The sequence below is a fragment of the Rosa chinensis genome, chromosome 6 (assembly GCF_002994745.2).
Source record: "Rosa chinensis cultivar Old Blush chromosome 6, RchiOBHm-V2, whole genome shotgun sequence".
In the NCBI taxonomy this organism is placed as follows: Eukaryota; Viridiplantae; Streptophyta; class Magnoliopsida; order Rosales; family Rosaceae; genus Rosa; species Rosa chinensis.
In genome coordinates this window covers 23,072,682-23,100,439 of record NC_037093.1, presented here as the reverse complement: position 1 = coordinate 23,100,439, position 27,758 = coordinate 23,072,682, and the positions used below count along the sequence as shown (strand labels likewise).

The 27,758-nt window shown below is 35.8% G+C and overlaps 2 protein-coding genes, 2 long non-coding RNA genes and 1 pseudogene across 7 annotated transcripts; 2 read left to right on the top strand and 3 right to left on the bottom strand.

The window, feature by feature from the left end:
• Positions 1–1,976: 1,976 nt before the first annotated feature.
• On the bottom strand, positions 1,977–8,127 carry LOC112171074 (purple acid phosphatase-like). The gene is made up of 4 exons (XM_040508490.1): positions 8,119–8,127; positions 7,696–7,773; positions 5,842–5,980; positions 1,977–2,292 (listed from the first exon to the last, which is right to left on the bottom strand). Exons 1-4 carry the CDS (start codon positions 8,125–8,127, stop codon positions 2,039–2,041), a joined length of 480 nt encoding a protein of 159 aa, XP_040364424.1. The 3' UTR covers positions 1,977–2,038.
• LOC112174201 lies at positions 3,852–5,511 on the bottom strand. 4 transcript variants are annotated; one of them, XR_005802081.1, is made up of 5 exons: positions 5,348–5,511; positions 5,171–5,203; positions 4,831–4,980; positions 4,312–4,439; positions 3,852–4,143 (listed from the first exon to the last, which is right to left on the bottom strand). It is a non-coding gene; the product is annotated as an uncharacterized LOC112174201 (long non-coding RNA). The 4 variants fall into 4 exon arrangements; XR_005802082.1 differs by lacking the exons at positions 5,171–5,203; positions 5,348–5,511 and having other exon boundaries at positions 3,859–4,143; positions 4,842–5,015; XR_002925896.2 differs by lacking the exons at positions 4,831–4,980; positions 5,171–5,203 and having other exon boundaries at positions 3,860–4,143; positions 4,312–4,422.
• A 105-nt stretch (positions 8,128–8,232) lies between the features above and the next one.
• LOC112171073 lies at positions 8,233–10,194 on the top strand (annotated as a pseudogene).
• A 6,674-nt stretch (positions 10,195–16,868) lies between these two features.
• On the bottom strand, positions 16,869–18,576 carry LOC112173459. The gene is made up of 3 exons (XR_002925569.2): positions 18,194–18,576; positions 17,559–17,622; positions 16,869–17,232 (listed from the first exon to the last, which is right to left on the bottom strand). It is a non-coding gene; the product is annotated as an uncharacterized LOC112173459 (long non-coding RNA).
• Positions 18,577–27,026: 8,450 nt separating this feature from the next.
• LOC112171071 lies at positions 27,027–27,755 on the top strand. Its single transcript, XM_024308311.1, has one exon. The coding sequence runs from the start codon at positions 27,027–27,029 to the stop codon at positions 27,753–27,755; it is 729 nt and encodes a 242-aa protein (XP_024164079.1).
• Positions 27,756–27,758: the final 3 nt, after the last annotated feature.

Sequence of the window (27,758 nt, the reverse complement as noted above, 5' to 3'; positions counted from 1 at the left end):
TTAGAAGAATCTAGAGATTATCTTTCGTTGTATGATTCAGACTCTATGTATTATAATCCTTTATATGAAGAGGCCCTTATTATCGATGAGAACACACAGTGATTTTCTCTCAATTCCGTTTCCCTAAAACAAAATTAAGATTTTAAATCCATGCCTAATTTTGGGATGGGCCGAGCACGACCTAGCATGATATGGATTTAGGGCATGGGCCGACCCCGGCTTAACATTCAAGTAAATGGGCTGGCACGAGCCCGAGGACAATAATAAATGGGTTGGCCCGAGTATGGCACGTAGAACAAATAGGCCCACCCGGCCCCGCCCGTTTGCCACCTCTAATGTCCACACTAAGCCGTCAATCTTGCCTCCATCCAGTTTTTGTCTTTGGCTATACTGTTTCCTCGATCCCAATCTTACCTCGATCCAAAGGGTCAAGACACCCTAACCTTGCCTCATATTTGAAGATGATTACATCACCAAAGACCAAAAGACACAAGAACAAGAGAAACACATGAATTGTCTATGTAAACAACCCCATGGCCAAATGCAATATGGACTAGATTTTACATTTGAATCTGGAGCTGTTACACACTACCAAATTTTGAGTTCTATGACCACCATCCTATTTAAGTACTATATTGTATTGTACAAGTATAAATGCGATGTGGACTTGAAATGTGTAAATGATTCTATCCTTTTCTTTTTTTTAATAAGAAAAAAACTACAAAGAAAAGCCTCTAGGGCAACCAACATTGAAATTATCAAAAACTAAAGCAGCGACATTAGGGGGAAGATTGTGACTCCATGATTTTATCTCTGCTTCCAACAGTGTACGAAACTTTAGTATGCAGTGTTGCTGTGTGCATTTTTGTTTTCTTTGGTCTGGAAAAGATTTCACTAAAAGCAAGCCAAAGAGTACAGCCAAGCAGAGAACAGAGAATAACAAAATACAAACAGCTAACAGAGATGGCATACATAAAGTGGTTAATTTTTAAATTCTTATCCAAAGTTCGTTGCGGTTGATGAACTCTATTTGCTTTACTATATATTAATGTTTACTTGGTTGCAAAGGATGTTGCAGAGGAAGAATTGATGCAATAATTCGGAACTCTGAATAACGATGAAAACTATATATAGCAATACCGCTGATAATATAGAGATGAACAACATGAGTATGTAGTGATAGCAGAGCAAGAAAATGATAGTATATGTAGCAACAAGGAAATAAGTAGAAAGATATACATGATTCAGCCTTCGGATCGAGGAAACTAGGAAAGTATCAACTATTAAGTCTTTTAACCTATACATTTGGGTATATATTCTACAAGAACAATAGCAGCCGAAAGTTGTGTTGTATATTTCTGACATTATGTTCAAGCACTTATGGAATCATCAAGAGGATGAAAGTATCTATTCAAGAACACCATAGAATCAGCTTCTATAGCATATCCATCTTGATTACGATGCCAACTAAAATAAGCATGGCTTCGGTTCTTGATGTCAAAAATGGCATGACCAAAACTGGCCTCTCGATAGGCCGATCGAGTACGCTGGCTGTGGCTCTGTCATGCTGCACACAGAAGAAGACATTCAATGATTCAAGTATTGTCACAAAATATCAAATATATCATGTTACACATATTCATTTATACTTACGAGGTTGCCAAGCCTTCAAGATTTCCTCCATCCCCAATGGTAATGTACACAGGTGCAGATTGATCTTTCACAGGAATGCAATTGCGTTCCTGTGTTTATAGAATTAGAAATCACTTATTGAGCAATGCGCTCATGATGATTAATGGGCCAGGGGAAAAGGAAATAAATACATGCAGTTTCCTTTCACATAGCTATCAGAATTTGTGAAAAGTAATTTTCCTCAATAGGGTTTTGTGTAGCTCATCAAAAACATTGAATTGATCAGGGATAAAATATGCTGAACTGAAAAATCTTAGTTTTACAAATAGAGAGTAATTTGACAGAGACAATGACCAGTTCTATGCATATAGCAGGTATCAAACAAAATGATTCTGAAACTAATGAGTTAGAACATATACATCGAGCACTTACAGATAACAGATTGTTCATAGGCATGGACATGACCAGAAAATACCATGTCAACTTTGTATTGTACAATCCATGGCTCAAACATCACTCTCATGCTTTCTCCTTCCATGTAGTGATAGTTGTAGCTCTTATACAATGGGGAATGCATTAAGACAATCAACCATGGTGTCTCACTTCTATTAACTTTTGATAGCTCCTGCTCGAGCCATACGTACTGAGGAGTGTATTTACCTAAAGAAAAACAAGATAGTAAGAAAAATGAAATAATATGGTTGAATGAACTTGTTTAATCAGTCACCTTAATTAACAAAGTCCTTTTCTTCTTGGCATTGAAAACAACAAAACAAGGAACAGAAACGTGTCTAACAAAGACATTTTGTACAGATGATCTAACTACAATGTTAAATATATCTGAAACTACTACACTTTTCATACCTTTTGCTGGATAAACACTACAACAAAACTAGGCTATCAACACCATTCCAAATAGTGTGTATTGATAAAATAGACTCCAATCATTGGTGTAAATACCCAATAGCCACCGCCATAGACACTATTATGGGGTTAGTTTGTTTTGGTCCCGTGACATATACCCAAACACTCACCATCAGAATTTTAGTGCTTTAGAAATATGGTGGGACCCAGGCCAATGATGAATCAATGGTTTTTTAATAACTTATTCTGTTTCACACCATTGTTGACAATGGTGACTTCAGAAATTCCAAATTAAAAAATAATAATAATTCAAATAGGAAATCATTTCATGTGGATTCAATGTGCACTCTTCAAATCAACAATACCAACTAGTTGAATACAAAAAATTATGCATGCATAAAACTATCTACAAGTTGATATACATTAAACTACTCCAAATCAAAAAAATTTGTTCCTATAGTAGCAGCAACGCTATCCATCTTTTCCTTCAATCACGAGCTACTACATAAGACAATGTTCACATGAGCTAATAATAACTTTTAAAGTACAAAAACATAAGCTTGGTTCATATCCAATTTCACAAAGAAGAAAAAATACATACCTTGCTATTCATGTCATTGGTAGATCGATCAATATTCACTATGGATTCCTGAAAGTAACAAAGCTATATTGACAATCAACAAAATAGAAACAAAATTGCAGTTTGGAGGCCAACAATGAAATAGCAAAATTGGAGATATCAGTAAGCAGGCAATTTTGTAGGATTGGTGTTCCTGTTTTCTGATTATTAAGCACAATCACCACTTTCACCAACACCACCATAGTTACTTTGTGCTACACTGCACCTGCTAAAGTTTGGCTTCCATCACAGTTTGAAGTTTCCAAAAGAATTTGGAAACAATAAGAATGAGATGAGACATAATGATGTAAGTACTAGCTCAACAAATGGAATATTGCTGCCTCCTAATCAAAATATTTTAAGGAGGATAATAACAAGCAAACCTCTAATTGGATGGGGAAATTACAGTCCTTTGATGTTAATGAAAGAAGGTCTTACCATCAGATTTCTATTGCATGTTTTATTTCCCGAGGTCTGGATGTATATGACCTTAACACTTCTAGAGGACACTGATATGCAATCAATTTTATATCGATCAACCACTCCAACAACCTGATAAAAAGATGTTCCTGATTAAGGACATGTCGAGCTAGAAAAGAATAGACAGTTATGCATCAAATTGGGTTTCACTTGAACATCTCGGGAAGCAAATAGGGTAGCAACTCCGACATTTATCAAAACGACTGCAACGAGCATGATTAATTATTAACAAATCATAGTTAACTACTAATGAACACCAAATTACCATTCAGGTCAATTATAATGGTGAAAGAACGTTAAATTATTCTGCAAGTGCAGATTAGAAACTTGAAAGGTTGAAGCAGTTGAATCAAACAGACAGCAGTTAACATTACTTATGTGAATATGATAGTCAATAATACAATGTTAACCATACAACAACTGCAATTAAAGAAGATAAAACCGAATTCATATGATAAAGCAAGAAACACCTGTGATAGAAGACGTGCAACTCCCATAAGTCGTTCCATGAATTATACTTTCCACTTTCACATTTTCTTCTCTTCAAACTATGACAAAAGGGTTTGACAGGTGATTAATTTTGTAGTCAAGCCAATGAAAGTTCCAACCCTTTCAAGCACACAAATGAAGTTTCCCCACTGGAGACAACAAAAAAAAAAAAAAAAACTTTTATTTATATAGGACCCATGTGATGACAATTCCAATTAATTTTTTACCTTCTAATAGATGCACATTTTGCTTTGTCTCTTTCCAGTGATACTTTGGAAACAGCAGCCCAAAATCTCCTCCAACTTAGTTGATTGTAAAAGCCTCATATCCCTTCTTACCTGATTTGCATGCATACCTAAAAAAAGAAATTTTAAAAACAAGGTAAAGCTTAAGACTATTGTAATAAGCATAGCAACCTAAAATGATATCCAATTTCTGATATTTGGCTTGCTTTATGTATATTGAAATCTTTTCTTTCTTTATGCTCCATCAATTTTCTCAGCTACCAAACAACAGAGGAGTAAGCTTAGAAATTAGAACCAATAACGTGTTTAAAAAAAAAAAAAACCACAATTCTCCTTATCATATATCTGAAAATGGTGAAAGAAATCTTTCCGACATTTCACAACTAGAGGACTTATATTTAATAGACAATTGTCAAGAAAAATATTATCTGATAACTAAACTGGATGCTTATGCTTTTAGGTAAATACTCAATTACAAGAAAATAGAAGGCAAAAACTAACCTATTCAATACCTTTCTGAGATCATTAGTGCTCATATGTAATAAAGCCATGGGCAGTTGGAGTAAGGAAAATAAACCCTGCTTCAGGCAAAGGCGTATAATGAAGGAAACATTTTGGTAATCGAACCAACTCTGATGAAGGCATAACATTCTGGTAATTGAGCTAACTCCTCAACATGCCTTCATATTTAATACCTGTATTACGTTATAAATAGATAAACTTACACAAAATGTACCATAGGCAACTACTCGAACATATATGATTTCAATTCCATAGAACAAAAAGTAAAAGAAATAATCGGGCATCAAGAGAGATGCAGAAATAAACTACAGCAATATACCCAAAATTCAGATCTGCCATCAAGAGAGATAACCTACAGAAATAAACCTAGTAATCAGATCTACCATCAAGAGAGATGCATGCAATAGCCTAAAATCAAAACTGAAAGCAAAGCCAACCAAACATCATTAAAGAACAAATACACTAAATTTTAACAAAGAGAAATAATCTGTTGTACCTCTTGTGCAAGTCTGAGATTTCATTCCATATGGGTATAAAATTCTCGCCATTTTGATGGAGATGGAGATGAGCCGAACTCTTAAAGGATGGTTAGTGATTAAGAGATTGCTGCTCTCTTCAACACTTGAGAGATGGAGAAAAAGTAGGGCAGAGAGAGAGTTGAGCGAGAGTTCTACACCGCAAAGGGAAAAAAAAAGAGATAACAAGAATATTTTAACGAGGCACTAAAACTTTCTAACATTGGTGATATTACAACAGTATATTGACCCCAAGTTTGGCAGGATTTTCGAAAAAGAAACACACGTTTGGGAGGATTAGTGAGAACAAAATTGGGTGCTGTCATATATTCAAAAAAAAAAAAATTGGGTGCTGTCACCATTAATCAAAACGTGAGGATAAAATGGTATCCAAAGCACACTTCTGTGGTAGTGAAACTTGTTCATCACTAATGTTGATAAAAATAGTATGCATGAATATAAAATATATTCTTACCATATGCTGAATATGAAGCTAAGACGATGATGTAGGACGAAGCTCTCTTGATTGAGTACCAAAAAGGGGCAGTACTCCCTGATGCTTTATGTGGGACATGATACCGGTGATTGTAAGGTTTAAAAGGTTTGCTTTCACCCTGCCATATATAAAAGTACCAATTCTCTTTTAGTAAAAGTAGTTCATCCAATGATTCCTCAGTACTTGGAAAGTGCACATGCAAAATGATTGAGCAGCAAATTCTGGTTCAAATTTTATAACATGGATAACTATAAATAAACTAATAGGGAAAATTTCACAAATGATCACTCAACTATGACTCATTCGACACTTTAGTCACTGAAGTTTCAAATATATCACTTTGGTCACTCAACTATTACAATGTCAATCACTTAAGTCACTTTGTTAATTTTTTTCATTAAAAAAAATTATAAAAAATACTCTTGTTCGTTAGCTATCATACATCCAGCCTTATCTTGTTGTTTAGCATTTCTGCAACACAGGCCATGCTTGCTTTCTTTGGTTTCCCAAAGAAGACGATCGTTCTTATAGGACTGAAAAATCGAAATTATCGTCGGCGAAATTTCGTTTTTTTGGGGTGCCGAAATTTCCTCAGCGTACCAAGTATTTTTCGATAGATATTTTCGAAATTTCGGAAAATATCGAGAAATATCCTATAATATCGCGATAATTTGACAAGTCTTCCGGAAACTTCACGTGATATTGCGCTAATTGGGAAAATATTGCGATAATTTGCCATGTCACACTTGATTGACTTTTAATTGGACTATAATTCCATTTAAAGAGCCAAATTGTAGTCATCAAAGTTCGAACCTCGGTGGGTTCGATACATCTAGAGTGACTCAACCAACTCTGCACTGCTTGTGTCTGATACAGTTTGCCAACTTTGTAATATATATATTTTATCTACGAACCTAACAAACTAACAACTATTATTTTTTATCTATATTTTTATTTACCAACGATTCAAAATTTTTATAACGACTTTCCAAAAATTACCCTTACAAATTGGGCCACATTTACTCATTTGTTGGCTTGTTCCACCTTTCATGTTTCACAACTTCCATTTAAAGGGGAAAAAAAATTAACATGTTTAAAGTAAATTTAAAAAAAAACTTCAACAATATAGCATTTACTATTTCACTTTAAATTATTATAACTCACTATATTATAATGCTTATTCAAGGTTTTCTTGTAAAATATAGTAGATAATTGATAAAACAAACATCTCCAAAAGTTTCATTTAAAATTTCCATGTTTTTCTTCAAATTTCCGTCATTTTTCTCAATTATTTACCGATATTGATATATCCTCGATATTTCCGTCGAAATTTCCATTTTCCAGACCATCGATATATCCTCGCTACTCGATATTTTAGTCATTGCTTATAGGTGGCAATCCGAATACACTTATTACCTATCATACGTTGTTTTCTTACAAGAGAACAAACCGAACCCTAACTTGTAACTTGTAAGATCAAATCTAATATTACATGGGCAAGAAAAACTCTCTCTTGATTAGAGCATTTAGGAATGGCCTCATGGATAAACGTAAAATGTCCCAGAGGATCTACAATTCACAGAAAGGATACAAGCAGAAGTACGTGTATGCAATTATATAGTCTAACGAACAAAAAATGAATGATCCCAGTGGTAATGCATAAAAAAGTATATGCCAACGTACAGAGGTAAAACTTACCTCAAGAAATAGTCTCTATGTATGTCTCCAAAGATGTATTATGTTATAGTACTAAAAATAACTATATCGTATGTAAGACAACCAAGAGTACAAGTTTATGTTCCAGAGAAACCATAGGTTTTTTGAGATGGTTACAATTTCTGGGGCAAAATCAATTTCATGATTCCCTGCAGTCCATATCCAAGGTTGATAAGCATATTGAAGGCACTTCTTCTACTACAACTTCATTATCACCATCAGCCAGATTCCGTTTCCAAATGTTTGGATCAACGCAATTCACAAGGAGCTTTAAACTTGGGAACAAATTAGCTTGCACTCCAATGCTAAATTATTTATTGGTATCCGTATATGCAAACAATGCACTGAAGAAAATCCAGGCAGACCTAATTCGTTAGTAATCAACTCCTATCAATATTTCCCTCATTTTTTTAATTTGGACTAACTTCTTCATCTGTATATAAAAGGAGCTGAATGGGTTTTGTATGGACTGGTGGAGTTTGAGGGTGCTCTTGATAGTTTGAAGAGAATGGGTGTGTTGGGATTAGCTTGTGCTTCTACTTGGTCCATACAAAGGGTAGCTATATTTGTAGTACTGGGTTTGGTTTTGAACTTGGGTGTGGTGTGTAATGGAGGACAAGCACTTTTGTGAGGCAAATTAACAGAAGTTTGGATATGCAGCTTAACAGTGATGTGTTTAAAGTCCCTCCAGGCTATAATGCACCTCAACAAGTATAGTTTTTCAAGATTTATAGCTTTGAAGCTTCTGTTATTAATTGGATTGATCATGAGGTGTACTCGAACTTTTAGTGTAAATTTAATTTTGTTTAGTTGTATGATTAATGCATGTGTGTGTTCTTGTGTGAAGCTTCATATAACGCAAGGGGACCGTCACGGGAAGGCTGTGATGAACCAGGTTCCGGTACCGTGCTTTACTGGAGCACGAATGGGAAGCAAAAGAAGGCTGAGGGAAAAGTTAAATTCTACAATTACACTTCCTGTAACATTCACCACACCACCACCAAAAAATTAAAGGTACAATTTTATGTTTAGTTTCAGATTTCCCTCGATTGTTTTTTCTTCAAATGCTAGGTTGGTGTGGAATCTGAACGAGAGAGACTAAGTTTTGGAGGTTTTTATTGAAATGATGAATGTAGTATAAGCATTGTGATCCAATCATCTGTGTTCTTGTAGTTCAATACCAAATATTACTATGTCGTTGGAGTCGACCACTCTGAGCGGCAGTTCTGGTTTATGACTCCTCCTGAAGTTGGGCCAGACGTCCCTTACACATTTGGTCTCATAGGTAAGTATTCTGTATCAAAAGATTCAAAACACAATACATAGTAAGGATCATCTAGCTCGATAGACTTCATTCAACATTTAGCATTATGAATCATAGATAATGGTTCTAGTCTTATGATATATTCTTGTCTTTCAGGGTTCATTTTGGATGAATGGTTTTGAAAATAGTGATTTAGTTGATATTGTAATTGTATAGTTAAATTGCATGGCCGAACTATGAGAATCTAATTGGATTTTGAATTGAAAGAAAAAGTTCAAATGAGTTTCAAATGCTTCCTTGTATGTAGTTGATTTAAATCCATTTCAGTTATATTGTATTGAGCTAGCTATTTCAAATGTCTTTGGTCTTATGTTTTGTAATTTCTTCAAACTAGTATAGCTTTAATATGAAGACATAATGTTCTTTTTGGCCTTAATCTTAAAAGCATGGGAACTACATAATGGACAAGATCGGCAACACTGCATTTCCATACATATGAATATCAGTTAGACAGTTACCACTGGGTTTCAGGGGATCCGGGTCAGGCCTTTGATTCAGACAAGACGCTAACTCATTATGAGCTAAATCCACTGAAAGGAGAGACAATTTTATTTGTTGGTGACCTCTCCTATGCGGATGACTACCCAAATCATGATAATGTCAGATGGGATACATGGGGAAGATTCACAGAGCGAAGTTCTGCGTAATGGTCTCTTTGAGCAGCACGTTGTGCAGCGAAAATTCTGCTATCCTCCCAGGTTGGATATCAGCCTGGGGCAATCTACCGTTGATTGTTCACTGGGCAGATCTGGGCCGTCAAATTTCTGTTACTCCATATCGAGGTAGCGGTAGAAAGTTAGAAATAGAGGGAGGAGGGTAAATCTATCCTCCACTTTTTATCATCCTCATCCTCGTATTATCTCTGCCATAAGTCCATAACTAATTGAAACCAGAATTGATCAGAACGATGTCGAGAGAGGAAGAAACCCATCATCAAATTCGTAATCGAAACCAGACTTTGATCAGAAGGATGTTGTATATGAATGGATTGAATTGTGGTGGCGGTGGTGTGTTGGTGAGAGACAAGAGAATGGGTAATGATTTTCGTTGGCTACTAGTTCGTAAAGAAGAGAGAATCATGAATGATGTGGGTTTTTAATTGTGGGTGGCGCCGTGGCGGTGTGTCTGTTCGAAGGAGAGAGAGAGAGAGTGATTGATGAAGTTGGGTGTCCGAGGCTTCCAGCTGAGAGAAACTAGTTTAGGATCACTTTATATAAAACAAATAAACCATTTGCAGTAAAGCATGGTTGGGGTTGTGGTCAAGCCACAAAATAACTGTGCTTCTCATCTCAGGTTCGAGTCACCCCAAGCCCTTTTCCCTTATCCTTTTTTTTTTTTTTTTTAAATTTTATCAAAGCTTTTATGTTATTTTATTTATTTGTTTTCTGTCCCATTTTTAAATAAATTTCATTTGTTACCTGAAAAGTTAATTGAAAAATAAAATACTAGATTTATTTTAGAAGTGACATTGACTTGATCATAGCTATTTATCTAAATTATAGTGTTGTTTCTTCGATTTTTAATAAACTACATTTGTTACTTCATAATTGTTTAACCTAGTTCTAAATACACCACATTAGTTACCAAAATATTAATCGTAAAGAAACTACTTGAAAAGAAAAATCATTAAATTAATTTTTCTAGACCTGATCATATTAACTTAATTAATTTATAATTAAGTTTAGTGTTAAGAATAATTAAGCGCGATGATTTTGTACTTCGAGTTTTCATACATGCGTAATAGAGATAGAACCCACATGAATCGGTCATGAAAAGCACCCTCATAGTATTTAGTGACAAATTGAAAATATGTGTTTTAGTATTGATGATATTAAAGTCACTATGTTGACCAAATGGATTGGTGTACAAACAAAATTGAAAGGAAATAATAAATTGACTGTGTATTCAAAAAATTTATTTTGTGCAATCCAAACAATTGAAACTGAAATCGATAAATTTGATATTACCCATCTATTTATAGCGTATTAACAGGTACTGTGTAAAAAATTAACTTGATCTGATGTCATTTTGACATCAAACAAAGCAGTCAACCCTTTATACACTAATACTTCTCTAAGGGGAGCTGAACCATTAGGAGATAAACTTCCCGAAATTTTTACATTGGTTGATATATCTCACACCCACGAAAGCGTGAAAGCTGACAGATTGAAAAAAGAAGATCCGAATGAGCGGTTATGAGCATATTAGTTTTATGTGATATTTAGGGTTTAGGGTTGACCTATTAGATGAAAACCCAAACGATGACAAAAATATCTAAAATTTTGACCATTACCATTTCTTCCTACCATGATAACATCCAATGGTCGATTTTGATAAATTTTATTTCTTCCACCTTGTTGCTTATGTAAGGTATATTTCTGTATAAAACTAATAAACAAGTTAGACAATATTAGTAGGCATATCAAGATTTTATGCAATCCTCAAAATCGAAACTGAAAATCGATAAATTTGACATTACCCATCTATTTATAGTGTATTAATAGGTACTGTGTAAAAAAATTTACTCGATCCGCCGTCATCTTGACATCAAACAAAGCGGTTAACCCTTTATATTTCCTTAAGGGGAGCTGAACCACTAGAAGATATTTTTTTCGAAATTTTTACATTGGTTGATATAGCTCATAGCCATGACTGTGTAAGAGCTGACAGATTGAAAAAACAAGTTGCGAAAGACCTGTTATGAGCATATTAGTTTTATGTGGTACTTAGGGTTTAAAGTTGACCTAATAGATCAAGATCCAAACAACAACAAAAATAACTGAAAAATTGACCATAACCTTTTCTTCTTATCATGATAACATCCAAAGGTTGATTTTGATAAATTCTATTTCCTCCACCTTATTTCTCATGGAAGGTATACTTATTTCATATAACTAATAAACAAGTTAGACAATACTAATAGGCATATAAGGATTTTGTGCGATTCAAAATAATTAAAATTGAAAATCGATAAATTTGATATTACCCATCTATATATAGCATATTAATAGGTAATGTATAAAAAAATTAACTCGATCCACCGTCATTTTGACATCAACAAAAGCGGTCAACCCTTTATACACTTATACTTCCCTAAGGAGAGTTGAACCACTATGAGATAAACTTTCCGAAATTTTTACATTGGTTGATATAGCTCATACCCACAAATCGAAGAAAAAAATAATAATTGCGAATGATCGGTTATGAGCATATTAGTTTTATGTGGTGCTTAGGGTTTAGGGCTGACTTAGTAGATCAAGACTCAAACGATGACGAAAATAGATAAAATTTTGAGCATAACCATTTCTTCTTATCATGATAACATCCAACAGTCGATTTTGATAAATTCTATTTCCTCCACCTTGTTGCTCATGGAAGATATACTTATTTATAACTAATAAACAAGTTATAAGATATTAGCAAGCATATAGGGATTTTGTGCAATTCAAAAAATTAAAATTGAAAATCGATAAATTTGATATTACCCATCTATATATAGCATATTAATAGGTACTGTGCAAAAAAATTAACTCGATCCGCCATCATTTTGACATAAAAAAAAAAAAGCGGTCAACCCTTACACCTATACTTCCCCAAGGGGAGTTGAACCACTAGGAGATAAAGTTCCCGAAATTTTTACATTGGTTGATATAGCTCATACCCACTAGAGTGTGAGAGTTGACATATCGCAAAAAGAAGTTGCGAATGACCCGTTATGAGCATATTAGTTTTATGTGGTACTTAGGGTTTAGGGTTGGCCTAGTAAATCAAGACCCAAATGACAATCCAAAATAGCTAAAATTTTGACCATAACCATCTCTTCTTATCATGATAACATCCAACGGTCGATTTTGATAAAATATATTTTCTCCACCTTATTGCTTATGGAAGGTATATTTTTCTATACAACTAATAAACAAATTATACCACATTAGTAGGCATATAAGGATTTTGTGCGATTCAAAAAATTGACATTGAAAATCGATAAATTTGACATCACCCATCTATTTCTAGGGCATTAATGGATATTGTGTAAAAAAATTAACCCAATCTGCCGTCATTTCGACATCAAATAAAGTGATAAACCCTTTATACACTTATATTTCCCTAAGGGGAGCTGAACCACGAGAAAGTAAGCTTTCATAAATTTTTACATTAGTTGATATAGCTCATACCCACGAGAGTGTGAGAGCTGACGGATCGAAAAAAGAAGCTGTGAATGAGCGGTTATCAGCATATTAGTTTTATATGGTATTTAGGGTTTGTGGTTGACCTAGTAGATCGAGAGTCAAACGACGACAAAAATAGCTGAAATTTTGACCATAACCATTTCTTCTCATCATGATAACATCCAATGGTCAATTCTTAATGAAGTCTATTTCCTCCACATTGTTGCTCATGGAAGGCACACTTTTTGATACAACTAATAAACAAGTTAGACTACATTAGTAGACATATAAGAATTTTGTGCGATTCAGAAAATTAAAATTGAAAATTGATAAATTTGACATTACCCATATATTTTTAGAGTATTATTAGGTACTGTGTACAAAATTTAACCTGATCCGCCTTCATTTCGACATCAAATAAAGTGGTCAACCCTTTATACATTTATATTTTCCTAAGGGGAGCTGAACCACAAGGAGGTAAACTTTCAAATTTTTTTTACGTTAGATGATATAGCTCACAACCATGAGAGTGTGAGAGCTAACGGATCGAAAAAAAAAATTGCAAATGAGCGGTTATGAGCATATTAATTTTATGTTGTATTTAGAGTTTGTGGTTGACCTAATAGATCGAAACCCAAACGATGACGAAAATAGCTGACATTTTGAACATGACCATTTCTTCTTATCATGATAACATCTAATGGTCGATTTTGATATATTCAATTGCTTCCACCTTGTTGGTCATGGAAGGAATACTTTTTTATATATATAATAAAAAGTTAGACTACATTAGTTGACATAAAAGGATTTTGTAAAAAATTGAAATTGAAAATCGGTAAATTTGATATTACCAATGTATTTACCATGCAATCTTAGATACTATATAAAAACATTAACCCGGTTTGTTGTCGTTTCCACACAGGTCAAAACGGTCATCTCTATATACGCATATATGCCTTCAATTTGTGGATTTGATGAAAAATTACACGATGCACTAAGTCCGTAAAAATTTTCGGAGAATTTTTCGAACAGTCGAGCTATTTATTACAATTATCTGAATGTTTTAGAATTTTGAAAAATAATGCTTATTATCATAATTTTTTTTGTTTTTGTTTTTGTTTTTTTGCAATTTACAGTGTCATCCAGATTTAAACCTAGTTATAGTTTTAGAAGGCTATTTCAGCATAGATGATTAACTCTTAATGCTGGTGTAATAGGAGAAAAAAAAGAAAAAAAACATGAGACCATTTCTTGCCTATAGCCCTATAAGGAATGAATTTGAGAAGGGATTCAATTAAACATTTCAACCTCCTGCGTTCAATAGCTTCTTTCCCGCCTCAGCAATTTCGCTTCCCTCTCATATGGAAACTCATAGTTTTGAACTTCCCTCCAACTACCCCATTTTAGGCTTTTAGCTATGATCAGATTCATTTAATATCTCCTCCCATCACCACAGTCCTCTCACATTCCTTCAACCTCCACTTACTTCCCAATCTCCATCGCCTATGGGATTTCTCTCTTATAATTTGGTCTTGGTTAAGTTGAATGAATTGTTGAGGAAGCCCTAACACCACCGATTTCATCAACCTTTCATCGAAATCAATCCGGTGCCTTTATCCGAGATAGCCGTCGTACATCTAGCCGCCACTGCTCACAGTAGTCGGTTGCCGCTAGCGAAACTACAATTCACAAATTTTTCTGCAATGATCTGCTTCATTTCGCTTCGGTCAATCTCGACTACCTCAATAAAATTGTAAGTACTTTATTTTTCTAGTTGTTGATGATATATATATATATATATATATATATATATATTTATATTTATATAGGCCCGATCAGGAGCGGACGCCCGCACTTTCGCTAAAGTGCGGACGTTGATGCTGCAGGAGGTGGCACGGGGCTGGCCGGAGGGAGGCCAGAGGCGTCCCAGACCACTTCTGGGTGGCGTTCGAGGTCGGAGGAGGTCGGGCTTGCCGGTTTCTGGGCAGCCACCTCACTTGCAGTTGCAGGTTCTGTGCAGCACCGCAGAACCGTCGCCGGCGACTCCACCAGACCGCAGACCCCCAGCGTCCCTCCGGCAAGCCGCGCTGCGCCGTCACCACTCAATCCAGGCCGGAGGAGCGACGTCCGCACTTTTTCTGGGTTGCAGACATCCTCTCTCGAACGGCTTATATATATATATCAGCGGTTCTCCACTGCGGACGTCTGCAGTTTTTCGATCCGTACGGATTTTGTGTTTTTCCGCACTTTTCGATCACACATTCACATCTTAACTGTTCAGTTTTTAGGTCCTAATGTATAGATCACCTCTGCAAAATTTCAGCCAATTTGGTGATCATTAAGGCATTCAAAACTGCAAATTACAACAATATATACGAATGGTTCCGGTTCAATAGATTTGGTTCGTTCATGTAAATTGCTGTTTTGAATCCCTTAACGATCACCAAATTGGCTGAAATTTTGCAGAGGTGATCTATACATTAGGACCTAAAAACTGAACGGTTAAGATGTGAATGTGTAATCGAAAAGTGGGGAAAAACACAAAATCCGTACGTTTTTGCTTAGGTGCGGATATCCGCACCTGAGCAAGATTATATATATATATATATATATATATATATATATATATATTTTCTGAGATTTGCCGATTATGTTTACAATGAGTATGGGTTCAATATTTGCAGTTTAATATGTTTCTATATGACGTATTTAGCAAGATGGCCGGACTATTTTCATGTTGTCGAAGCCCCTGGAAATCGAATCATGAGTTACAGTAAGCAACCCCAATCTTTGATATTGCTTTAACTTTTTGAAAGGTTTTCTAAGATGAGGTACTACCGTTTTAGAAAGGCTCATGAGATGTTGAGTAAAATAGAGTTAACCATATTATGGAAGAATACTGATGGATATTGCTAATTGATTTTAAATATGCTTTACATCTGTATGTGTGTTTATCTGAAGATATGTAAATAGCTGTGTGTTTCTATTGTAATTGCAGTTATGGGAAAGATTGAGGGGCAAGGTGAGAAAGGTTTCAGGTTCGGGTGACATTGGTGATGCAAAGGAGCCTCTTCTTCATGGAGCGCATAAAAATTCACAAAACTATTCTTTTCTTCTCGCAATACTCACATTTTTATTCCCAGCTCTTGAAGGACTAGTATATGGCTATGATATTGGTGCCACAGCTTGTGCTAGAATTTCCCTAGAGTCAGCCACATTAAGCGGAGTATCATAGTATAAACTTGTCATCTCTGCAAATTGGTCTCATAACTAGTGGCTCATTATCTGGCGCCTTGATTGGCTCTTTGTTGGTCTTCAATGCTGAGTTAATTTCGGCTGCTGTATTGTATTCTTTTGGAGCTCTAATAACGGCATTAGCACCTTACTTCCCAGTTTGATTGGGCTTCTTGTATTTGGTACAGGGATTGGACTGGCAATGCATGCTGCTCCTATGTATATGGCTGAGACAGCTCCAAGTCAGATACGAGGTCAACTATTATCTCTCGAGGAGTTGTTTATAGTGATTGGGATGGTTGTTTTGTTATGCAGTTGGTATTTAGCGGACGTATTTGGTGGTTGGCGGTATATGTATGGACCTAGCATCCCTTTGGTAGTAATTATGGGAATTGGAATGTGGTGGTTACCGGAATCACCTAGATGGATCCTTCTACCATACGGGGAAAAGGAAACAGGCATGATTTAGAAGAGACTGCAATATGTTGCTTATGTTGGCTTAGGGGTAGAGCTATCAGTCATTCAGCTCCTGCATTAGTAGAGGAGATGCTTGAGGAGCTTTATTTTGTGGTGAACATTGGAACCACAATTTATTAAACCGCATGTTGATTGTCGCTAATCATACATTAGTATCGAACGTAACTCATAATTTCTGATAAAGAGTTGTTCAACTCTATCAAGCATAAACTTAACCCTGGACATAACTGACAATCAAATTAGTTCTACATCCCACTTAGTGCAGGGTTAAACAAACACAAGCCGCTGGAAGCCCTCATCATGACCAACAAGAAGCCAAAGAGCACCTCAAGAACAGGACTCTAGCAAAACTTCTACCAGTTTGGGAGGTTTGATCGTTGTTCCACATGCCAAGTTTTTGGTTGCAGAATAGATACCATACCAGCATATCTGATTGGTGGCAGACACCTCCTGAAATATTGATTGCAAACAAGTTTACCACATCGATCCAATAAAATGCAACCTAAATATCTTTATGAATTGATTTTCAGAACACATAGAGATACACCAGCATAATGATCTGATCAAATACTTCTCGAGCATAAAATTATTCCTTGGCAAAAATGTAATATAGTTGAAAGGCCTGTGATATGTGACATCTCAGTAGCAAACCAAAGCCAAGTGGAGCTTCAATCCAGACTGCAAGTCAAATATACTTCAAGTAGTGCACAAAACAACAAAACATTCACAAATGATAAACTGCAAGAGCAACTTTAGAGACAAAAGCTGTGAATAACCTGCCAAAATGTAGCAAGACTGTCACCAATGTCTCTTTTCAAATTTCAGGAAATTGATAGACATCTGCATAAAACATGCATTTGCTTCAGTGGTGGCTAAGTTACTAAGGATATTATAAATAAACTGTGAACATCAAAATCTATACTTCGTATATGACTTGTTTGCTGCTGGTATGGTATTTTACCCAGAGATATATGTCTACCCATATTAAAGGCACTGTAAGTTTCTTCTGTGATTCTGATTGCAAATATTGATAACAGTAAAGTGAGTCTATTCCAAATTCTATTATGTTGTATGGTATGTCATGCTGCACGAAGAAAGATCAGAAATTGAAAGGAAGCAAAGTTAAACCCTTCCACCGGTTTTGAATAGACAAAGCAGAGAAGCGAACATAGACTCAATAGTTCTAAGAGCACAATCAGAAAGCCAGATCAAGATACAGAGAAAGTCCAATTCTCCAATAAAGATACAAACTTGTTCATCTATTCCTAATTCTCTCCAATAAGGATATAAACTTGTTCATCTATTCTCATCAGAAAACAAAACCCAACATTTTATCGAATCCAATCCACCCAAAATTTCAGGTTTTCAGGACAGAGGAAATGAAATCAAAATCACAAACAAAAACCCTTACCGAACTCGAGGTGATCACCGGGGGAGCGAAGCTGAAGGCGGCAATGGAGGTGGTAGACGGTGGGCGTGAGGTACCAAAGTTTGCGTTGATGAGATTCAAACTCCTTCAGACTCTCCCAAACCTGCTCCAGTGCGGCGGAGGCAAAGGTTATGGTTGATGAACTTCAGATTGAGAGCGTTTTGATCCAGTTATGAAACATGTGCACTGCATGTGATTGCAGCAAACATAAATTGACCTCAATGGTTTTTTTGGTATTCCCAACATCAACAGAGCGTGAAACCCACGCACTGTTAATAGGCCAGTTGGAGAACCACCCGGGGTGCAGAGCTTGTGGTTTTCCTCCATTCGTTGTGTAGATGCTTGTGGTTTTCCTCCATTTTCTGTTTGCTTTGTTTTGTCCCCTTTGCCTTTGTTTTTGACGCTGTTTGCTTTTTGATCTATTGTTTTGTCTCTGTATTGGTTTTTCTACATTCTTTTGCTTTCCTTTTGGTCCCTATGTCCCAGCTCCATACCAAAATTCTTGATGGTCAAGTTACTTTCGATCCATGATAGTGAAAATTTTTGCTTTTTTTTTTTTTGTTTTTGAGGAGAAACGTGAACACTTTCATTATTTCGGCCAACAAGTTACAAAGGAACCCGCCACGTGTGTGGCCCCGTTAAAATGAGATCCTAAACATAACTCTGTATTGACAAACACAGCACGCTCTAACGGTAGGGAAAAGAGAAGGGAAATACTCAAAAGCCTGCCTCATACGGGCTCTTAACCTTCCCTACCGAGCTCAATTCCATTATTAAAAAACACAAAAAAAAAAAAAAAAAACACAAAAAACAACCAAACAACAGAAAGCTAAACAAAACAATGAAATCAATGTGATACATAATTGAACCGACTTTTTGATGTCACAACTAATTGAAAAATTATCAGTTCGATTAGTAATCAATACAGAAAAATTGGACCGTTGGAACTGGGTCATCCCTACTTACCTACTTATGCTTGCTACCCAACTCTTACATTCTAGTAATTTAAGAGTGTAAGTTTTATCCTTGGACCAAGTGGGTTTCCGTAAATACATATATACATACATACATACATACATATATATATATATATATATATATATTAATTTTTGGCAAATAAAAACAAATCATAATTTCATTAAAGTGCCAAAAAAAAAGAAAAAGAACACACCAAAGACCTAACTACGGGTCAAATATTAAAGACTAAAAACAAACAACAAATAAGCCTATGTTATAAAGTAAGGAGAAGATAGAGAGAATAGTTGGGAGAAAGTAGAAGTGTTCTCATTCAGTCTCATTAGCCTCCTTTATATAGAGGTAGTGTTTGCATCAAAGTACATAACTAATGAGTATTTACGTGGACAGCCATATAAATAATAATATTTACAACACTCCCCCTTGGATGTCCACTAATGAATGATGATATTGGACGCGCTTATTGTTGCCTCGTTAAAAACCTTGCCAGGTAACAAAAACCCAGTGGGACAAAAATAACCCTGGTCGAAGGACAAAAAGAGCACAACGCGCATATGTCCTAGGTAGCATGCTTCTGGATGCTCCCCCTGATGAGAATCTTCCCCTGATTGTTGCAAGCCTTAATTATGTATGCGATAAGCTACATGTACCATGTATAGTGGTTTGATGTGTCTATCACTGAAGTGAGACCATGTGTGCTTTGCATATAGGGGCTCATCACAAATTTTCATACCTGCAAAGTTTAAGCAATACCAACAAAGCTAGACGATTTTCAATAAGTCTTACCTCATGTAATAAGGTTAGAAACAATCTCATATGCTCAAATTCATTCACTGAGTAATAGCTAAACAATATAAAGAAATTGACACATTTAACTTTGTATAGCTTAAAACATTGAAAATCATTATGGCATGCCTAGCCATACACATCAATATCTTTGTGTATTGATATGTCTCATATAAGCTCTTCAAGAGCTCTAAATAATTCATAACTTTGCGAAAGTTAGAATATGTTGCAACATTATAATCATAATTCGAATTTGATAGTAGTCTCGTCATAGTACTCATTAAGGAAATTTAGATCTCGTTGACTAGAACGAAATGAGTACATATGAGCTAGCTTTAGACTCTTTGATTCCATGAGTGAGCTTCAGGCTCTTTCAACCTTTCATGGACTTGCATTTGAATCATTCATGTATTTGAATCCCTTGAGGATTTGATAAGAAATACACTTATTATGACACTTTGCTTTTGAGATTTTGCTTTTAGCAATGTGTCTTCACAATATACGATGACAAAGTGCCATAAATCTCTCGTCAATATAATAGCTATATGTAACACTGTACTTATAGAAAATTGTCATTCATATAAGGGAAGATATTCATAATCTCATGTCTCTATAAATAGACATTGTGTCATAGTGATTTATCTTCACTTTTGATAAATACCCTTTTGTAACTTGTAGGGTTAGAGGTCCAAGTATTTCATCACGTTTCAAATATTGAATTTCATTGGAATTGCCTCTTTCCAATTTGTCCAATAATATACTTTGTCGACATTTATGGTGAAACGTGGTATAGCGTCCATACAGCCCTTAAAGATTTTTGGTAGCTACCAAATGTAAATTATCATCGATGATCAACAATCATAGATCCCACACATTCTTATATGCTTGCATTAGCTATAATAAGCTTATTGATATTGGGTACCCATGCCACTTTTGGGGCATACATTGTCGCTTCTAGGACAATCATCTCTCATAGATGAATTATGTAGCGAATGTGGATCTTTTTACTTATAATCTCATATAGAGCATTATAGGGCTTGTATAATCTTCCCTGTTTTGGGAATTTAAAACTTTAGACCTGGTGGATACAATCCACACAAATTCACGCCGTTATTCAAATGACAGTAGTCTTTCCTCCCCCTAACGGCGGGAAGACTGTCTTATTATGACCATGCTCAAAAGATGCATTCAAAAATCTATCACTTTCTTTGGAGTGAAGGTGTTCATTGGCTGGTGGCGAACCCAAACCAAGTTTTAGGTCAAAAATGTTTTGTCCATTAGCATCAACCATATTGATTTATTATTGTATCACTAAGACATCATTTCCGAATGGCGTACTTACACCCTCTGTATGTGTAGCCATATTAGGAGCTGTGATATTGTTTAATGACATTCTCTTCAGGAGAACCATGTCAATTGGATACATTTGCATCCTACAAATCAAATGGAGTCTACATTATTTGTATTAATATGGTTGGTCTCAAGGACTTTAACCCAAGCAGATGCCTTTGCATTTAGCATACAATTTTGTCACTTTCTTTTATCAATTCACTAGTTTTGATATTTCTCAAAGTCAAAATGAGACGGTGGATAAATATCTCACACCAATTCATATCGTTCTTCAGGAACAATATTTCTCCCCCTCATTGTAGGAGGATTGTCTCATTAAAGTGACAACTCGCAAATATGTAAATAAACAATTTGCTTGTGAGTAAGATTAGCAATCATCAAACTTGTAAGTGATTCCATGCAACATGGTAGACAAAAGATGAAGTAACCGGTCATGCCAAAATAGTGTATTTGGTTTAAGGAACTTCAGGTTCATGACATCATATGCCTTAATTTACTGCAGAAAATTCAATACAGTATATGTCCGATGGCATAAAGTCTTCTCCAACCATATAATAAGCAAATAATGCAACAATATTTCAAATTCGGTAACATGATAGTAGCTCATTTGGAGCCATAGATCAAGATCTACAACTCTTGATATGGTTGTTACCTTAGCTTCAGTAAACATTAATTGTGAAATACTGATAATTGGAATGGACCAACTTCATTTTGAACTACTGGCCAAAATGATATACTCGAAAATTTCGAGTTAAAGACTACAATCCATAATAAAAGAGTAACTTTATTACGTGGAGAACCTCAAGTTCACTGTCACGTATATATTTGTGTAGTCATAAAGAGGAGGGACTTCAAGCCCTCATATAATTGAAGATCCAAGAAACTTCAGGTTTCAATTTTTTTTCAATTTATAACAACCTCTTAAGGAACATCAGGTTCCTAGATAATCGGATTAAGAAACATTTAGTTTCAATGGGGACTTAGAGGTTACAATAAATCTGAGGAATAACACAATAGTGCTTTCAACTTTGCTTATTGTAAGCAAAAGACATCAGGCATGTGAGATGAATCTCAATGTTCTTACTAGTCAATGCAATTTAATTTGACCAGTGCCCTTTTGAAAGTGGCTTGATAATCATCCACCATATAGTGTACCATAGGCGACACACACCCAATTTACAATTTCCTCACATATGTGGATGTTAGGACAATATTTACATTGACTCCCGATTTTTCTCTTGCCATGATCCACTTCTGGTGGCATTTCATGGTATAGCCATGTCAATCGGCTTTCTTACTATACAATGAGATCTATGAGACGGGGAGATTATACATCTCTAGTAATATTGGAGGCACATAATGCAAAGGGACAATAATGTGTGCTCTTCTAGAGCCATCAATCAGATATGTAAGATCTGAAATGATTGTTATATTAGCCTCATAAGCATAACCATGCATAAAATTGCATTGCCTGAAAGTCACTCAAAACATAAGTTTGAAGATGACAGAAATCAAATTTGTAAGAATTGAACAGTGGATCTCATAGGATATACACGAAGCTTCTGGTCCGTGTTATACAGGTAAAACATGACGTTTAATTATTGTGTTGTTGTTTGATGTAGATTAACATCAAATGCATTTTGAACTTCTAGCCAAAATAATATACTCGAAATGTCGAGTTCAAACTTCATGACCTTAACTTATGAGTGAAGGACTTTAGATGGTCATCTAGTTAGTTTGATCATTGAGGAACTTCAAGTCCTCATGTAATTAAAGATCAAGGAACTACAGGTTCTGATCTCTTTTAATTACAAAATCCACGATCACAAATTTGGAGTATACTCATACTCATTCATCATAAACCAACAGTAAAATATCTGCTTACTTTTAAATTGGTGTCAATATAATTCCCTCAAAACTTCAGGTTTGAGGTTGACCGAGATTAAAACTCTTCGATAAATTGTCCATATATCCACTCGAAACTTAAGGCTCGAGTCTGCACAATTAGAACTTCAGGTTCTAAGGTGGAATGCTTTTAAGCAGACATAAAGAAGAATGTATCAATCGACATATGAAAATTTACTCGAAACTTCTAGTTCGAGTTGACATAAAGCCAAATAAACTATGAATGAATTGTATGTGTAATCGAAGCTTCAGGTTCGAATATTTTTTTTTTTTTTATGAACTGCAAGTTCTAAAATTTCGTAATTTGAACTTCGGGTTCAAATAAATTTGATGCTCGAAACTTCAGGCTCGAGGTGACTAAAGTGAAGCTTCAAGTTCACTTTTAACTAATTTATATTTTATACTCAAAGCTTCGGGTTTGAGTTTTACTGTTAGAACTTCAGGTTCTACTATGAAATTTTGAACTTTTGGTTCAAAAATATTACACTCAAAATTCATATATTCGAGGTATAGGACTGCTGGTCCGTATGAGTAACAAAAAAATATGTTTGCAGGCATGATACCTGCAAACGTATGATGCTTGAATCTTAGCATCAAGGGCCCAAGACAGGTAGTTCTTGCCAGAGATGTCAAGGGTGACAAAATCTAATTTTGCCAAATTCGTCATCTTCCTGCCACAATGAAGATGAGGTATGTTAGGATCCATGTATAGTGTTAGAACTACAGGTTCTTAACAAATAAGTAATCAATATCGAAACTTCAGGTTCGAAAAAAAATGAACATTGGATCGCAATTATATACACGAAGCTTCAGGTTCGTGGTCTTATGATTAGAACTTCAGGTTCTAAAATTCCGTAAATTTTTGAACTTCAGGTTCAAACGGATATGTACTCGAAACTTCTGGCTCGAGCAGCAGTAGTGAAACTTCAGGTTCACTTGTATTATGAATATTAAGTATGTTTAATTGATAAAACATATAAGATAAATTTAATTAAATAAATATCAGATATGTTATAAGGAATGAAACAACAAAAATATATCCATTATGTTAACAACATATACCTCATATATATATATATATATGTGGATATGTATACAGGAACATGCGATTAGAGAATCATATGAAACCATATATATATATATTAAACTATATATATATATATATATATATATTAAAGTGCGATTAGAGAATCATATGAAACCATATATAAAACTATATATATATATATATATATATATATATTAAAGTGCGGTTAGAGATCATAGCTAGTAAACTATATATATATACTTGCCAATAGTTAGCAACCAACTAGAGTACGATTATGGCCCATAGTTAGCGAGCATAAGAGAAACCATTGACGCATGCTTGCCAATAAAAAAAAAATTTCTGCAAAAAGTAAATTGAAGTATAAGACTCATAGATCTTGAGTAATAGTTAGAAGCAACAAAGTTGCACCATAAGAACTCATGGATCATCATAGATTAAAGAAAAGAATAGAGCGTGCTGATAACGTGTTATAAAGTAAGGAGAAGATAGAGAGAATAGTTGGGAGAAAGTAGAAGTGTTCTCATTCAGTCTCATTAGCCTCCTTTATATAGAGGTAGAGTTTGCATCAAAGTACATAACTAATGAGTATTTACGTGGACAGCCATATAAATAATAATATTTACAACAGCCTAAACAAACAACCAAATTGAATTTTGGTATCAGTGAATATTATCAAGGACTTTTCGAACTGAAGGAGTTAATACACGAGCCCTAGAGCTCATTCTCAATAATGTTCAGCAGAAAGTCACCAGAAGCATGAATGATAGACTATTAGCTCCATACTCCGATGAAGAAATTCGCATCGCTCTGTTTCATATGCACCCATCCAAGGCACTTGGCCCGGATGGTATGTCACCATTCTTCTTTCAGAAATACTGGATTACAGTAGGTCCAGAGGTGTGCACAACAGTGAGATATTTTTAGTCCTCTGGCGTATTGCTTAAAGAGGTAAACTTTACACATATTACATTGATCCCTAAGGTTAAGAGCCCGAAACATATGTCAGACTTACGACCTATAGCTTTATGCAACGTGCTTTATAGAATCTGTTCAAAAGTGTTGGTAAACAGGTTGAAAAAGATTTTAGGTGACATTATCTCACCATTACAAAGTGCTTTTGTGCCTGATCGCTTAATCTCATACAACATATTAGTGGCAACGGAAGTAGCACATCACTTACATAATAATCAAAGGGGGGTGATGGTCACTTATCTTTGAAACTGGACATCAGTAAGGCATATGATAGACTGGAATGGCCCTTCCTCTAAGCTATGCTCCTCAAGCTAGGTTTTGCAACAGAATGGGTGGAGTTAATTATGGCCAGCATTAAAACTGTCAGCTACTCTTTCTTAGTGAATGGTGAAGTCAAGGGTTATATTAGACCTTCGAGAGGTATCAGCCAAGGTGACCGGCCCTTTGTCACCTCATCTGTTTATATTATGCGCAGAGGGATTATCATCTCTAATTGGACACTTTGCACAACAACAATGGATCCAGGGTATTGTTCTAGCGCCTAATGCACCACGATTACATCACCTTCTTTTTGCAGATGATAGTTTCCTATTTTATACAGCTACAGAAGAAGAGTGTCAACACTTTCGAAACTTGTTGCATACATATGAAGTAGCTTCGGGACAAAAAATCAACTTGCAGAAGAGTGAAGTAGTTTTCAGCAAAAATGTTGACATAACTATGCAACATCAATTGGCAGGTATGTTGGATGTATGTTGGCCGGATGTACAGAGAGTTGACAAACATGAGAGATACTTGAGATTACCTACCTACGTGGGGCAAACAAAGATAGCATCTTTCAGCTATCTGAAGGAAAACCTAACTAATAAGGTGGTTAGTTGGAGAGCAAAGCTACTCAGTGGAGCGGGTAAAGAAATCCTAATCAAAGCAGTGGCACAGAGAGTCCCAAATTATTTGATGAATTGTTATAAGTTACCTATTGGCTTATGTGAAGATCTACAACAGTTGTGCGCAGGGTTTTGGTGGGGTGATTCTGAAGAAAAACAAAAAATTCACTGGAGGTCTTGGGATAGACTATGTGTACCCAAAACACAAGGTGGCATGGGATTTAAAAATTTGCATTGGTTCAACCTGGGTATGTTAGCAAAGCAAGGTTGGCGCATAGTGAGGAATCCAAACTCACTCATTGCAAGACTGTATAAAGCTATCTACTTCCCAAATGGTGATTTTTTACATGCGGAGTTAGGAGACCAACCTTCTTTCCCATGGAGAAGCATCTGGGAGGGTAGAGCAGTTTTATTACAAGGCCTACGATGGCAAGTAGGCAATGGTCAGAGTATTGATATATGGAGGGATCGATGGTTGCCTGACTCTTATCCCCGCTGCACTATGTCGCCCCAACCAAGAAATGCTCCTACACGGGTATGTGAATTAATATGCCTACAAACCATGAGCTGGGATGTGGAGAAGATCGAGCATTGGTTCTCACCAGCTGACTGGGACTTAATTCTCCAAATACCGCTTAGTAGAAGAGCTCCAAGAGATCAGCTGATTTGGCATTTTCATAATAAAGGATTCTTCACCACTAAAAGTGCATACTATGTTGCCCGCGACATGGCATTGGCGCTAATATTGGCTCCCCCATGGATCCCCGATGTATATACTAAAGTATGGATAGCTATATGGCAAGCCACATTCCCAAACAAAGTAGCCTAGCAGGTTTGGAGATCATGTGAGAATATACTGCCCAATCAACGTAGTTTGAGCTCCAAAGGATACATGGGTGATGTAACGTGCCCAATATGTGCAGTTGAGACTGAGGAGAACATGCATGTTTTTGTTAGATGCAATTATGCTCAAGAAGTATGGGGCGCAGCAAATATACCTCTACCTCCTCCAAGTATTATCGAGTTTAAAGACTGGCTACTATACTTGGTGAATAATGTTGGGAAGGAGACGTTTGCAAAGGCCATGATGCTCATTTGGGGTATTTGGAAGAATAGAAATACGCAGGTGTGGGAAGGGAGCAAACAACATCCACATGATGTGGTGTTGATGACCATGGGATGGTTGGAAGACTTTATGAAAGCAAACAGTAGTGAGCAACAAAGATCTGCAAGAAGTAGAGGCTGGACAAAGCCACCACCAGAGGGGTGGCTAAAATGCAATATTGATGGGGCTTTCAAAGCACAATCGGGGCAGAATGGAGCGGGTATAGTGTTTCGAGACTCAAGGGGGCAGTTTAGAGCAGCCTCGGCTCGACATTTACTGAACATTACCACGCCTTTCCACCCGGAGTTGCAGGCCATGTCGGAGGCAATAAAAATGGCCACCGATTTGAGCTATAACCGGGTTATTTTTGAAACTGATTGTTCTATGCTAGCAGCTGCACTGAAACAAGAAGAAGGCAAATTTTCTATGCATAGTTTTCTGATTGAGGATGTGAAAGAGCTCCTGCGCTCTCAGGTAGAGTTCCAAGTCAACTTTGCTTCACGTGAGGCGAACTAGGTA